Genomic DNA, 15,722 nt, shown 5'->3' with positions numbered 1-15,722 from the left:
AAACAACTGTCTCATTTACAGGTTTGACTGTGTCTTTTCCTAGAGAGGATCTGCAGAGACTGGTTATTGACTGAAAGCTGCTCAGTACTTTTGGCAATGGTCTAAATGAAAACATGGCTGGTAAAATGTGCGGAGGACACATGGATGCTACAAAATTATGTGGATTCTTCTCTAAATAGTTTCTGTTGATTATTTTGTTGTGTTAATTTAAGTGCAATATAATCAGTTGAGAAAGAAGAATAAAGACATACGGGCAAGGAGCATCAGGCAGCTACTGAGATGGAGCTTTGTCCCTGATGGGTAGGGTGGTAGTCGACTGCTGCAGGCTGCTGGTGGCACTTCCCAGCAGACACAGAGGTGCTGTGGGGGATCCCAGAGGGGCTACCCACAGCAGCAGAGGCACAGAGCTCTGTGAGGGGCATGCCCTCAGCAACTTCTGTTCCTGTGGCAGGGGAGGCAGGGAGGTCCCCAGACTGCTGAACACAAATCTAGAGCGAATTAAAGGGATCTGACAGGAGCAGGCTTTCCTGCCTCGCAGGCAAAGGCAGAGCAAGAACCTATGGCTGGAAATTACGTTAAATTAACATCAATTTTGGTGTGGGACTTGGGGATTTAGCCACAAGTCTCCATGTAGAGCTTGAAATGTGAACATCAGCCTAGGTAGAAGGGGATGATACAGCAGGATGAAGCAGATAATAAGGCTGAAGTCAGCCACCACATTTGCTACTCTTTACTTCCAATCTCACAGTACCTGTGACTTCTACAGCAATTACAGAATTTTCTTGCCAAATGTGTGTGTTACATCTGCAAACACGTTTTCTCAGGTGAGGTATATGGCCTTTCTCAGAATGACAGTGCTACTATGACTCCCAGCCTAGGGAGAATTTTAACACAGAAGTGAAGCTGGCCACCCCTATTAATAGGATAATACAAAGTTGAGCCCAAAGCCCCTTGAAATCACTGCAAATTGTTTGCTGTTTCAAAGGCTTCAGAAGAACCCAGCAAAATGCAGAACAGATTGTGCTACAGTCTACTGAAAAAACCAAAATGTATGCCATTATATGCATTTGAGATATAGCATGTGAAGGCATACTGTGTATCTCTGTAAATATTCATATGACTGCTTTTTAAAATAACAATGATACTTGACAGTGAAGGCTGACAATGAAATTTTTTTAAAATTCACATTCATGTGAATATGTGTAGGCTAAATAAATATTTAGAAATATAAATATTATAATAAAAATCTTTCATGCCTGTTATCATATAATATAAAAGAAGCAAAATGCAAAACTGACTGGTGGGTGATGTTAGTATTTAAACCAGCAGAAATAAGCATTTTGTTCTCAAAATTCAGGAGGTATAGAAGTCCTGCATGAGGAGTATATTTGAAAAATAGAGTTCAACCAGCTTTGGTGAAATAATTTTCATTTATTTTGAGCCCCAGAGTACACTGCTGTGGATCCTGTGTAGTCAGCCTTTGCAGTCAATGGAGAGAACAGGCTTTCAGAGATGGCTCATCTGTCTGCTCTAGAAACCCATCTGGATATCTCTCTCACTGTGCCTGCTTCTTTCTATTGCCTACAGAGAGCTTGAATATGAATCATGTGAATCCCATCCGCTGCATGTACAGCACATATATGGCTGTGGGGGTTTGGCTGTTTGCTGCTCCCAGCCTCTCTGGCAGCTCTCTGAGGCCGTTCATAGTCTCTGCTGTCTGACCGGAGGCTCCTGCCCACAGCCCGGTCTCATCCCTAGGTCCACTGCTGCTGTGTGGCCTTGGCCCACAGCTGTTGCATGGCAGCAGTTCTGGCTGTCTGCTTTTAGGTTTTCCTTGGGGGCAGAGTCACTTGTTTCTAAACAATCTGCTGGTTGTGCATCGGGGATCTAAGAGCATCATCATCACTGGGGCAGTTGTGGGTTATATCCTGGCAGTTCTCAGATGTCAGCATACCCAAGCGGTACTGTGCGACCAGCTGTCTGTTTTTCCTTTCCTTACCAAAAATCACAGATCTGTTGGAGGCTAATAGGTCTTCAGCAAAGGACTCTACTTATGAAGGCTTCAGTGGTCATTTGAGAGGCTGCATAGCAAGAAGAGATGTGAGCATGGAGAGTGAAATAAGGCGGAGGTGCTGGTGGGTACCAGGCAGCTTTTTGTTGGGTGTCATGCAGGCTGAAACACAAGAATTCCTGTTCACACATAAAGCACTGCCAATTTTTGGATTTTTTTTGTCATCACGCATCCACATTTTACAATTTTTCAGGGAAGAAGGAAATTGGTCAGATATAGGTACACAGCTGCAATGAGCTAATGATCATAGAATAGAACAGTTCCGTGAGATAAAGGACTTTCTGGTGGGATTTCAGTGCATTAGTAGAAGCCTCTTCTCTGCAAGATGACTTCAGAGCTTGCTGCATCAGTCAGTGCTGTTGGACTGCAGTTACTCTAATGGTGGCATCCTGCTGCCCTGATCTCTCCTCATAAACATCCCTCTAGCAGTGAGGACATCTTGATCTTCCAGAACTCCTTGACTTCTGTCCAAACCCTTGGGTGCTCTGGCCTGACCCTTAGCAGCACTCAAAGACTCCTGAGGATATGGAGGTCAAGGCTAAGGTGTCTCTGGAGGGCTTAACACAGGGGTGCTGTTCTTCCTGCCCTCCAGAGCTGCCTTGAAACTCTGTTTCATAACGGCTTATACATAATTCCTTTATATTTCTCCCATGCTGCCATTTCATTCTGCAGAGGCTCTGACAGTTTCAGTCAGGGACAGGCAGGTTTCTGGCAAAGCCTTTAGTACATTAATCAGACTTTATTCTTAGGGAAAATAGAAGAGAGAAGTACGTGCAAACTGCCCCTTATATATCAATATCTCTTTTCCTTGAAACAAGACAAACAATGCAAGGTTGCAATAAAAACCATAAACAAGTGTTCATGAAATAAAATAGAAATGTTTGAGTTCCCCTAGGCAGGTCCCCAAAATGTCATATTTAATGTCTATCGTTATGTCAGTATGTTAGTTTACAAGCACCTAGGGAGAGGTGAGCTAGATGGAACAATATTGTATCATGTAAACATATATCAAATGGTATGAATAGTAAGAACACATAGAATATGCAGGATATGCTCTTCAGCATCTATATACACAGGTAGAATAATCAAGATTGGTTTCATTTTATTTTTATATGTTTTGTATGAATATTATGGGTTTTTTTCAGTAAAATAAATGCATTGAAATGTTCTGGATATTAAAAGCACTCCTTGAAAATACAAGGGCTGTTTTGTCAGTGCGTTGGCAATATATTGCATGGTGAGTTGCTCTTTACTAACCTTTATAGCAACTTGTCCACTCAGAATATGCTGAGTTGGAAGGGACCCATCAGGATCATCAAGTCCAACTCCTGGCCCTGCACAGGATACCCTAAGAGTCACACCATGTGCCTGAGAGCATTGTTCAAATATTTCTTGAACTCAGAGAGGCTTGATGCTGTGACCACTTCCCTAGGGAGCCTGTTCAGTGCTCAAACACTGTGTGGGTAAAAAATATGGATATTTAACCTAAGCCTTCCCCAGCTCAGCCTCATGCTGTTTCCTCAAGTTCTGTCACTGTTTACAAGAGTGAAGAGGTTGGTCCTTGCCCCTCTTCTTCCCCTCGTGAGGAAGCTATAGACTGCATTTAGGTCTCCTCTCAGTCTCCTCCAGGTTGAACAAACCAAGTGGCCTCAGCCGCTCCTCATACAGCTTGCCCTCCAGATGCTTCACCATTCTTGTGGCCCTCCTTTGAATGCTCTCTAATAGCTTGATGTCTTTTTTATACTGTGGTGCCCAAAACTGCACACAGTACACAAGGTGAAGCTGCACCTCCCTTGACCAGGTGGTGATGCTTTTTGCCTGATGCATTCCAGGTAGAGTTCTTCATTTTTTCTGCATGACACATTGTTAGGACTTTTTGTTACTGACATTTCTGTCACCCTCCCCAACATATTTGTATACATATTTTTCCCTTGTGTGCTTGCATGCCTTTCTATAAACATACTTATATTTCTGAGTAAATATCGCACTTACAGTTAATTAAGAAATTATGTCAGCAGAGGTAGAAAGTTGTCACCAGAGAAGGGTCCCCTGCAGCTAGAGTGCCATAGTTAATATTTAGGTATTTATTAAAAATAAATGTAAAAGCAAAACAAACGGTCTGTGAATGTGAGGCTTGTATCCTGTGACAGTGCTCAAAGTCAGCGACCCTTACAGTTCCTACATGCAGGGATTAATTATGTCGGCGCCCCCTGCCTCTCCCTGCGCATTACTACAGCGTGTTCAAAGAGCTGCCTTGTACGTGCAGCTCATGAATGAATCCCTGCATTTCAGTCACCCCCTCACTCGCTGCATCAAAATGTGAGCTGCTCTCCATCTGGAGTAAGGAGTAGAATATCTTTCCTATCTGGATGACAGTTGTGAAATACATCCCTCCATCTTTCCTATTTAGTCTGCAATCTTCCCTCAAATTTTGGGATCCACTCCAATTATGCAGCACCTTAGACATTGTGGTGATGGCTTGTCAGTGACAGCTGCTGTAGGAAGCCCTAATACAGATGGATCATTCTACTCCATTCACTCCAGCTTCCTGGGTTTGCTTGCTTTGACAGGACCTTCATTTTCAAACAGGGTGTGCCGCCTTTTCCTCTTTCCAGGGATGTATGAGCTTCCATGCAGGATCAGACTTGATATCCTACTAATGTAATATCCTGCTTAAAACAGATTCTTCAGAAGAAAATGAAACTCCCATTTGGCAGACTTGTAATTAAATATACCTTTGCGGGAGAATTTCCTGACACTACTAACAGCTCTATTGAATTTTAGATAAAGAGAATATAAATTTTATATAAAGACATAAATTTTATATAAAGAGAATATAAACTTGTAGGTCAGTGCTGCACATTCTTTATAGTTTGCAATGAAGTAGCAACAAAAACACTAATTCAGATAAACATGTAGTGTTTCTTTTCAAAATGGTTTTGTTTTCTGCCTTTGCAAGTCAATAAATTAAGTCCCGCCACAGTAGCTATATTTCTTCAGTTCCTCTTTAACTTCTGAAAATTAGAAATCATCCTTCCTTGTCATTTCTATTTTGAGGGAACTAAGCTGATTGAGCAGCATTGATACGTGTAGATGCTTTAGCGTCTGCCAACGTCACTTTGCTATGAACAGAGTTTCAGAAAAGAATCCATCTTCTTGTTAGGAAACAGAGCTGGTGCCAAGCACGTGCTGCATGTACCTCCTTCTACCCTCTGCTTACCATCAGATAAGATAAAAAGACTGGAAAAAGCCCAGCTGAGAACTACTGTGCACAAACAAGTGATCTAATCAGAAAACCCAATGAGAAGTCAGGATTCACCTGTGTTGCCTCCACCTGTCTTGAAATGATGTTTCCTCTTCTGCTTTCATTCTCTTTATTCCTCCCCATAGTCATTCTCCATGGACTGCACAATGAGCCCAGATTTAACTCTTTGTTGCCAGAAGACCACTTCTCTCCTGACTGCTTTTTGTGCTTGCCTCCCTCCTTCCCCCAGGTATGTTCTTGTCTGGTGTGCAGCGTAACTGCAGCCTTCCATCAGACATCTTGCATTTTGCTTGCTGAATTCCATCCACACTCCCCTGTTCCCTGTGAAGACAGTGCTGAAGTGCTACCCTGTTATTCTCTCTATTCCATGCTCTTCCCTCTTCGCACTCAGTACTGCAGCTGGGAGCATTATGTGATACAAATAAAATAACTGATTAACTGATTAGCTTTTATCTCTCCTTGTGAAGCAGTTATATAAACCGATTCTATTTGTTGTCAATTTATGCATAAGCCTTTGCTGAGTAGTTGAGATACATATTTTCTAGTCTGTGGGTACTTCACAAACTGCTTACTTTGATTATTAGCTTTTCAGTGTGTGATTAGTCATCTAAATCACAGGGTATCAGCATTGCCAACTTTAAACATTACAGAATCATGAGTCAGCCTCAAAAAATCATGGGATTGTTTAAAAATTGTGTGGGTTTTTTACTATTAAAATACTTTTGCAGTTTGGATTTTAATTGGTTTTTGAGCATTTAGATTTTACTTGCTTTAAATTTTCACACTTTTATTTGCAAGTTTGGATTGGAACACTTTTTAGGAAGTTATGTTTACTTTGCAGTCTCCTGATTAAATGATCTGGATCCTCAACAAGGAATTATGGAAAGTAAAATAAAAAGACCAAGAGTTGACAGTGCTATACCGTATTTTCTGCTATCTTATTGTGTGACTGAAAATTTTTACACAGAAAATAAGGAATTCCAAATAAAGATGAATAGAGATAGCAATTTTCCATCAAACAATTTTAAACCTTCACACTAAAAGGTGCTAGGCTCAGTTTTATTAATGATGTCCCTGCTGGTTTCAGAAGGAAAAAAAAAAAAAAGTGCATATAGAAGGCTAACTAATTAATTTTGGGATTCAGCTGTGTACCCAACATTCACCATGCACCCAGCCATGTCTCTTGCACCTATGGTCCTCATGGAAGAAATTACCTTTGCTGCCATCAGAACTGGCTGTCTAGCTCATGACCCACCTTGGTTTGAAGGTGCCAGGCAGAGGGTTTCTGGGTTTCTAAGTTTGAAGGCACCAGACAGACAGTATCTAGGTTTCAAGTTTGGAAGGCACCAGACAGAGGGCTTCTGGATATGTAGCCAGTTTTTTTCCTGCTTGTGCTTCCCACCACTTCTCCAAGCTGCTAATGCTGCTTCCATCACCAGCACCCCACTTGGGTATTAGCAGAGGAGCACAAAAGAGCAAAGTCTTCAAACCCCTTAAATATGACTGAGGCAGCTGCCAGTTCTGAACTCTGTGTCTTGTCTAGGAGAAAGTATGTCTATACAAAGCCACCATTACAACAAGTAATCCAAGTAAAAGTAATGGGAATTTGTGTGAAAGCATAGTAAATGTCATGTTTAATTTATCTTACATTCCTTATAAGCAATACCAGGTGCAGCTTGGTTAAAGGCCCAAAACCCAATATGAACAGTTTAAATCCCATGGAAGACTTCATCATTGCTGACTAGCCTGCACTAAATCCTTTGACTCACACAGATATCTTTATTATCAAATTCCCCTAATCCCAAAACAGTGTTTGCTTTCTTATTATCAGTGTAGCTTTCTTTAAAAAATAGAACACTGCAGAATTATTAATAGTCATCTTTAAAACACCTAACTACTGTACTTCCCTTAATCTACCTTGAAAATGAACTGAATCTAAGTTTTGAGTCAGACCTCTGGCTTCATCCCCCTAAGGCTTCCTCCCACTCCCACCCCCACCCCACCTCCAGTCCTGACCCCCATCTTTTGTTTAGAAACAGGAATTATGGGCAGTTCTTCATATATTTTGAAGGTACTGCACCATTACCTAGATCAGTTACCTCCTCCAGGCTCCTTGATGACACTTGCAAATGCTGCTGTACAGTAGCCTCCTATCCACTCCATTCATTTCTCTGTGTTTGATCTCAGTAGCCTTTCCACATGACTTGGATGAGTAACTTATCCTGTTGAGTTCATGCAGAAGCCACTATCACAAACAAGTAATCAAAGCACTTGTTTCCAGCCAATATGCTGGAACGGAAGGGCTAAAGCTGCCACATTTATAAAAGCATAAGGTCAGTGTGCTCTAAGTGTCAGTGTTGGAAGTCTCAGTATGGATTCATGAAAGTTCTCTTTGAAGTCAGTGTGAGGTGTGTGTCAGTAGGGACTGACTAAAAGTAAATATAACCCTAAGAGCTTCTTTGTGCACATCTGAACTATGGAATTTTGGAGCATTTCCCAGACCCTTCAGCTGAATACTCAGGCCAGATCATCACTGTTTGTTGGACAGAAATCTAAATACATAAGTACGGAGTGAGCCATCATGTATTCCTCTCTGTCCTCCCATCTGGAGCATGGGATCGGAACTTCTGTAACAGTTTCATAGTATTTTTGAGAGAAAAGAAAAAAGAAAGAAAAATGGAGAAGTCTGCTTAATTCTCTCTGGATAATGCACATTGATAGTGCAGCTGCCAGCAGTGCTTTGGATCGGCTTTGTTGCTCTGAACTACAAAGAATTGTTAAAGATGCTTTAAAGAACTGTTCCTCATTTCCTCTTCCAGACAACTATCTGACTAATAAAAGAAAAAAAGAACTTTAAACGTGAGCCTTGTGGGTCCCTTCTGGCACAGGGTATTCTATAATTCTATGATTACTGATTTTAACAATGAGTTATTGCTGTCCTCTGCCATTTTACATGGGATGTTGTAAAGAAATTGGCACCAGGTACATTAGGGTTTTCTAACTACATTGTAAGGTTCTGGAACACAAAGCAGCCTCAGGAAAGAACAGAGATGAGGCCATACATGAGTAGACTGAGAATTGAGAGCTATAGTGCTTTTGCTGTATACGAAATGGATTGTTTCAAAGCATGAGAGAGTTTTGTAAGTCCCTGGACATGTGGAAAATAGCACATTAGTGCAAGGTAATAATGATCATCTAGAATGACAGAATGAGAGAACGAGTATATTTATTTTAACATTATTATCCTTAACTTAGCGAACAATAACATTCCTTGAGGCCAAAGTACAAACAACAGTATGTTATTCCATTGCCAGAATTTCATAGAATATTGTGAATTTATCTGCAAATGAGCCCGTATACTACAATATTGAATTCAAGAACAAACTGCCTAAAGAAAAATGATTGTGTGTGGTACAAGAACAAGACCGGCTTTGGAGCGACTGACTTAAGAAAGATGTTAGGTAAGTGCAGCGAGGGAAATGCAGTTAAGACTCTTGGGTTCAGACTCAAAAGGATCTGAAGTCAGGCAACTGTCTCTGGGAGATGAAGTCACAGGGTATATCTAAGCCCCAGCTTATTATGAAGTAGCTTCCGTCCCTGGCAGCTGAGGAAGTCTAATTTGCAGCCCTTGGAGGTACAAACATGAGTCATAATAAATCTTGTAACTGCTGTGGGTCATTTTAGAGAAGAAAAACGCTGCACTGCGTTTCTTTTGAAATTCAGCTTCTCTCCTGGAGAAGATAAGGAAGATTTTGCTGTCTGTTCAGGGCTCTCCTCTGGGACCAAAGGCATGTAGCTCTGATTCCTGTTTCCAGAACGGCCTTGGTTATTTTTAATTAGATAGTCACTGACAAAAATCTGGAAGCCATCCAGGGAAATTTCACTGCCTCAAATGTTCTGTCTCAATAAAACATTAGGGAACTGTTTTACCAAGTCATGCCTAGTCCTTATCCTGCCTTGTATTTCTCGACTATCTCACCTATTGTGTATATCTTATAAATCTAACAATTTGTTCACTATCTCTGACCTGGGAGCTAAATGATGGAAATGCTACCAGAAATAGCAGATTTCTCATACATAAAGGCTTTCAGTGGTACAGACAGTTTTATAACATCACCCACATTTCATAAACAGAACGTAAATTCCTTTGGTAGTCTCATGAGGGACATCCACTTTGTCAGACATAACTTTCTAACTCTTTTTATGCTTACAGAACATAGCAGAATTTTTCACATAAAGGAATCATTCATGCAGAGTAGTTTGTAGTTTTACTGTCCATGTGGTCTGAAAAAATTCAGGTATGTTTTAAAGAAAAATGACAGCCTTAGTACTGGGTGAAGATAATTCACTAGAAAGTTGATTTTCAGTTTGTAATTTTTGAAAATACATTGCTATTGGCTATATCAGTACTTTGATAAGTGACCTTTGTACCCATCAGTGTAGCTGACTCTGTGAGGACTCTGATGTGGGTTGCTCTTAGGAGTGTTTGATACCACCAGATCTGGTTGCTGCTTTTCATGGCACTGAGAAAAAAGTTGCAGCTGAAAAGTCTTCAGATTCTGCTCTAGTCTCCAATTCTCACAAAGTAACTATTTACCTTTTCTGTTAAATTTTGATGGTTTAAGTTTAAGCTCTTTTAAGTTTCTTTCAAGAGAAGAGGTGCCATTGTGAATGTCTCAACTCAGACAGACAAGGGGGTTCTCTGCCCCGGCCTGTCTCTGCCTGCTTGCTGTCCTTACCTTGTCACTGAGATTATTGTTCCCTCAGTTCTGGGCCTGTCCTCTCTAAGGGGCTTGGTCTAACTTTTAAATACCTAATATAAGTGTCTACTGTTGAAATTGGTGCTTGATTAACTCTACGTGAGCTCAGAAAAGAGCATGAGCTCCTCTCTCTCAAGCCACCAGTCCTGCTGACATAAGAGGAGAGGGTTCTTCTCAGCCTCATGTCCCCCTCATTCCTACCTGCGCAGTCCTGCTCTCTCCCTGAGGCTAGGATCTAGCTCAGTATGCCAATAGAAATTAATTTTTTTTTTCATTTATTTCTGGATTTGTTTTCTGCCCGCTCAGTGAACTGAAGAGGCTTAGCATTGGGCAGAATAACTAGCCAAATGAGCATATCAAAAGGTGCCTGGGCAGCAGGCAGGAGGAGTAGGACAGCCACTTCTGCTTGCAGCAGCATGGCATCATCTCATTGCTTTTAGTCACCTCCCAGCACTCTGTGCTGCAAAGAGGGGCTGCTCAGCAGCTGCTGCTTGATGTGATAGCTGAGCTCCTCCCAGGCAGGTGTGACTTCTGCAGCAAAGACAGTGTGGGTAGAGGGGCAGGGACTGCAGGAACCACAGAACCTTCCCAAGGCAGCCCATGCCCAAGGCTGCCTGTGAGCCCCTCTTTGTTTTCTTTTAATTTGGACACCCAATTCACAGGGATGAACAGGTTTTTAATGGGCTTTTTAAAAACAGCCTTCACAATAAGCCACAAATTACAATCATGCATTCCAGGTGCTATTTTGGATGAAACCAGCTATAGAAGGATAATTTTGGAGAAGGAAGATGAGAGGATGAAAATAGTGAAGTGGTAATGAAATTGATAGACTTAATTATAGTATTTGCTTCTGTGAAAGCTATAATGTTGTCTAATCAGTTAAAAAATGTGGGAAGACGGAGTTACTGTTTTGTCTATTTACACTACTATTTTTAGGGTTTATTGAATAACGTATCTAGGATACCATTTAGAATGTAAAGGTGTATATGGAAATATATAGGCTAATTACATGTTTGGGAAAAATATGTGAAGTATCAGAAAGCATGAAAAATTCTGGTGTTTTAGGCTGTGTATTCAAAGTTTATGTGCTCATCCGTTTTACCTGATCACCCCACCTTGAAAAAAAACCCACCAGTCGTCTGTTGTAGTATCCTTCAGCATAGTAAATCAGAAATGTCCTCTGTAAAGTAGAAGAACAAAAGATTATTAATAATGTTACTGTAACAAATGCCATCAGTAATGTACTGATACTGTGAAAGACTATTGGGTTACTTTGAGTCATATCTAGATTAATTTTTATGCTCTAGCTGATTTGCATCAATTGGCAGAGCCAAGTTTGACCACTGATTAATTTGAACTTTATGTGGTTTTTCTCTTCTTTGCGCTTGTGCTGGGCAAAGCAGCAGAGAGCAAAATATTTTCCCAGATCCCAGGAATGGTGCTGCACGTTTCATTTTCTCCTCTGCATTTCCTATGTTGTTGAAACTCTTTAGAGTAGGGCCAAATTATCATCTCATCTGCATTAGCGGGCATCAAAAATATAGCCACTACAACTAGCATTAGTTTAAAATTTTTAAGTGAGTTACTTACAACTTCTTGGCCATCATTTTTTACTTTAGTAAAAAACTTTGGAGTGAAAACTATAAACACAGGTACGGGAACATACACTATATATTCCTGTTTTCCTTTATACCCTTGGCAAAGCTTGTCTGCTTATTCCAAACCCACCTGCTCCAGTGTAACTGAGTCAGCAGAAGTGGTCTTGCTGTTGGTGCAGTTCTGGAGTTGCAGAGCATCCTCATGGGACTGCTTCTGCTTTAGTGACTTTTCCTCATCCTTTTCACAAAGCAGTGCCTGAAGGATGAATTTTGCCATTAGATGCTAAAACATAAAGATACTGAGAAGCCAACCAGTAGACAATTAGTTGTAACCTTCTAGTGTCCAGTCTGGTATTTCTCAGCAAAAGGCTCCAAAAATGTTATGGATGTGATAAACCACATGCACACACAGTGTGATGCAGGAAATGCCAAACATATAAACTGCATGGGTACTGTTGACAGCATCATGCCTATCGATCCATATGCAATGGTAGCAAAGGGAGACAGTTGTTTACTTTTTTCTAAGTACTTCTGTGTTAAATTTTTCAGCTGAAATGCTTATACACATTGGTTCTGAAGTTATGACCCAAATGTATATGTGGTAAATATTATTAGATTCACTAATTTAAATATTTGTTAATTTGATAATCATTTTAGTAGTAATTATGTCTATGCTGCAAGCCAAAAAAATACTAAAGCATGTATTTTACAATTAAATATGTGACTAAATGTGGACATAATGCTGAATCAGGGCTCAAGTAAGTGACTTTTGAATGACTATTAATCACAACAAAATATTGAACTGTAATGAGCATCTGTGTGCTGAGTCAAAGAGCAAACACTTATGACCCCTGGAGTATTTACTGTATTATTCTGAGGCTAATTAATGATATTTTGTTACATGTTTCCTCCAGTGATATGCAAATTTTTGTGAATCTTACACTATTCTTATGTTATTGTGCAAATACCTCAAACAAAGGCTTACTACATTTTTTCACCCCTGGTGCCTGTTGTTAAATCTGTAATAACATTCAGACTTTCTGTTTTCCTTGTATTTAAATGTCTAATTCCCAGCAAAAAATGCCAAGTATCTGTTTCCCATTTTCAGTTGTTCAAATTCATTAAGAAGGATGACAAGCACACAATACATGTCAGTGAGGAATACAGCATTGCAGAGTGGACCAGCATTCATGACACTTTTTTTGTGATCAAGAGTAGACCATGTGATATACATTAATTTGAATGGGCTACATCATGAATTAATTATTTTCACAAGTGAATATAAGGAAGGTCATAAAACATATTTTCATCAGTAACACAATATAGAAAAGTTTGCCTTGTGTGATCATATACATAATTTTGCTATTCTTCCTGGTCTTGTTATTTTAGATATGAAAAAATATGGACAGCAAATAGCAGGTCACCTTCAAAAGGCAGAAAGCATTTACTTATCTGTCACAAAAATCAGTATGGAATGTATAGGATCATTCTTTCCTGAAGATGGGTCAAATGGAAATACCCACAGATATTGAAGTAGTAGGGGTTTTTTCCCTCCACATTTGAATTGATATGAATTTCCACACTATGTCACATAGCAATAATGTTTCTGTTCTAGTTCACAGATCAAAATATCTTCTCTAGGTATTTAAATGAGATCAACAAAATTAATTGTGATTGCTTCCATGGGATAGTATAAAATAATCACAGGAAAATTAAAAACAATTTAAAAATTGAAAGAATCTAGGGTGATATTTTGAAATATCCAAAGTCTCCTAGCATTTGACTGCATAGTGATTCTTTCTGCTATCTGTATTAATTGCAACAAACACGTAGCTTTTCATAACACTTACTCCAAGCACTCCAAGCAGCAAATTAGCTGCAGTTACCTCATGGCTTTTTGCATGTTTGAATAATAAAAACTGATCGATCTAAGGCAGTCTGAAATTCAGGACGTTGCATTAGTTGTACAGGATATTTGTCTGAATAAACAGGCCACTTACAGTTTGGAATCTTGTCTGGTGTCAAAACATTTTTGGTAGCGTTTTTAATAATATTTTGACTACAGTAAGCAATACAAATACTGAGTGACAGACCCATGTAGTCTTTTCATCAAGCCCGTGCAACTGGGACAGACTCAAGCAATTTCATGGTTAATTCTAGATTCTGGTTTGAAAAAAACCACCAAATTGCTGGTGTTTACCAGTGATGAGGTAACATCAATGCTGACGTGTCTGAAGATGGGATGACCCAGGAGAATAATTAAAATACTGAAACAGGAACTTATGTCAATGGAGATGGCTTGTCTACTAGTTGGGTGCTCATTCTTTAATATTTTCAGCAGTCTAGACTTGTCAAGCAGACTGATTATATAGTTCAGCATTGCATGACTTAACCTTTTGTTCTTGAGAAGTGACATTTTCTTGAAAGTAACATGAAAGGAAGAAATAAAAACAAACAAGCTGAAAACAAGCTATTTCAACTGGATAGCCAAGACAGAAAAAAAAAATCCTTAAAACTACATTTATTTCAGGTTCTAGTTAAAAAAATGCATACATAAAAGGTCAGTCATTCCACATACACATTTACCAACAAAACAATGTTCCCCTACCTTTCCACCAGTTTATGTGGTTATTTCTCTGATGGCAAATGAAAACCCTAGAAGCATCACAAAAAAGAAAAAACAAACAAAAAAACCCCAGTAAATAATTTGTCCTGGTCAGAAAACTAATTAACTCTTTGCAGTCCCACTGCCCCTTGCAAGCCTTATTAAACCCCCAAAACATAGAGAGCTAAAGAAAAGGGTAATTGTTTCTTTTTAAGGGAATACTTGTCATGTTGTCCTGGAATGTAGGTGGCACAGGTCCAAATACTCCTGATTAATTTGAGAGTGCTCTCTCACTCCAGTGTTCTAAAACTGGGGACATTTTTCTGTGAAAGTAATTTTGCTTTGTACAAAATACTTAAATGACTATTAGCAAAGAGGCAGGAACCTTTTTTTTTTTTTTTTGCAAGACCTCTGAAATGTAAATTGTAGAGCTCTTTGCGGTCTGAGTAATATTTTGCTAATTGTGTAAAATCAAGAAAATCTTCATCAGAAATTAATGTAATCTCACAATAACTGCTTGTGGAAGCCTTTTAAAAGATAAGATTCTGCCATCTCTATCTGGCAATGTTTGACTTGCAAATCAATCTTCCATATTGCAGGTAAGTTGTGTCTCTGTTGCTTCTTTCTCAAGAGATGAGGCAGCACGTGTCTTCTCTAGTGCTTCCTTTGAGACTATCCCCAAGAGTGTATCAGGTCTTTGATGACTACCAGCTTTGTAACACTCTTGGGGATTCCCCAGGCTCCCCTGGCTCCTTCCATAGCCCTGGAGGAACATCAACTGAAGAGAAATAGGCATATTTGTATGTGTTTTACATCTATCTTTCCACCTTTATAGGCATCAAAAATATGCTTTCTCTGTATGCATCTTTGGGTCACCTAGTTGTATGCAGACGCTAAACTGATCAAAGATTAGAGCGATGTAATGAAGCTAGTTTTAACTGTGTGATGTCATCAGCTCACAGATTAAAACTGCCCTAGAGCTCTTCCCATTTTGTATTCTCAGAGACTGACTGCACAAATGATGCAGTCTTGTACCTCAACAATCCTCGCCAGGAGCAAAATTGTTTAACTGTGACTGAAAAAATTATAACCTGCTTACTGAGACCTATCCTTGTTTTATCCCACCTTCAGCAAAATCTCCCCAAATGACAGGGGTTTGGAATCAGCTGTCCTGTTGTTCAGCGCTGAATGAAACATGGGTAATGTGTCTGTCTTAAAGAGAAAGCTATTATTTCCATAAGAATGCCTGCTCATTGGGGAAGGAGGTGTGGGCAGTTGCTTTCTGTTCTGAAATCTATATCCCCCTGTGCTATCAAACATTGCCAAGGGCATGAACAAGGCACGGCATCCTTCTCTGTTTGTTCTCTTTGCATGAAAGATTTGTATAACCTAAATCTATGAAATAAGTATTCCTAAAAATAAC

The 15,722-nt window shown here is 39.7% G+C and overlaps 1 protein-coding gene across 10 annotated transcripts in view; it reads left to right on the top strand.

The window, feature by feature from the left end:
* The window catches only part of DLGAP2 (DLG associated protein 2), a 448,813-nt gene that overhangs the window by 53,009 nt on the left and 380,082 nt on the right, over positions 1-15,722 (top strand). For 7 of the 10 annotated variants that reach the window (XM_050315344.1, XM_050315346.1, XM_050315364.1 and 4 more), the window contains exon 1: positions 5,416-5,565. The exons of the other annotated variants lie outside the window; for them this stretch is intronic. In XM_050315344.1, coding sequence (XP_050171301.1) covers positions 5,416-5,565 — 150 coding nt within the window. Of the gene's footprint in view, positions 1-5,415; positions 5,566-15,722 lie in introns of those variants that run through there. 10 annotated transcript variants of the gene reach the window in all.

Source organism: Myiozetetes cayanensis, unplaced genomic scaffold (genome assembly GCF_022539395.1).
Source record: "Myiozetetes cayanensis isolate MyiCay16 unplaced genomic scaffold, myiCay2020 scf2-11, whole genome shotgun sequence".
Lineage (NCBI taxonomy): Eukaryota > Metazoa > Chordata > Aves > Passeriformes > Tyrannidae > Myiozetetes > Myiozetetes cayanensis.
Note: the sequence above shows the minus strand (reverse complement) of the source record. Positions and strands in the feature narration are given on the sequence as shown.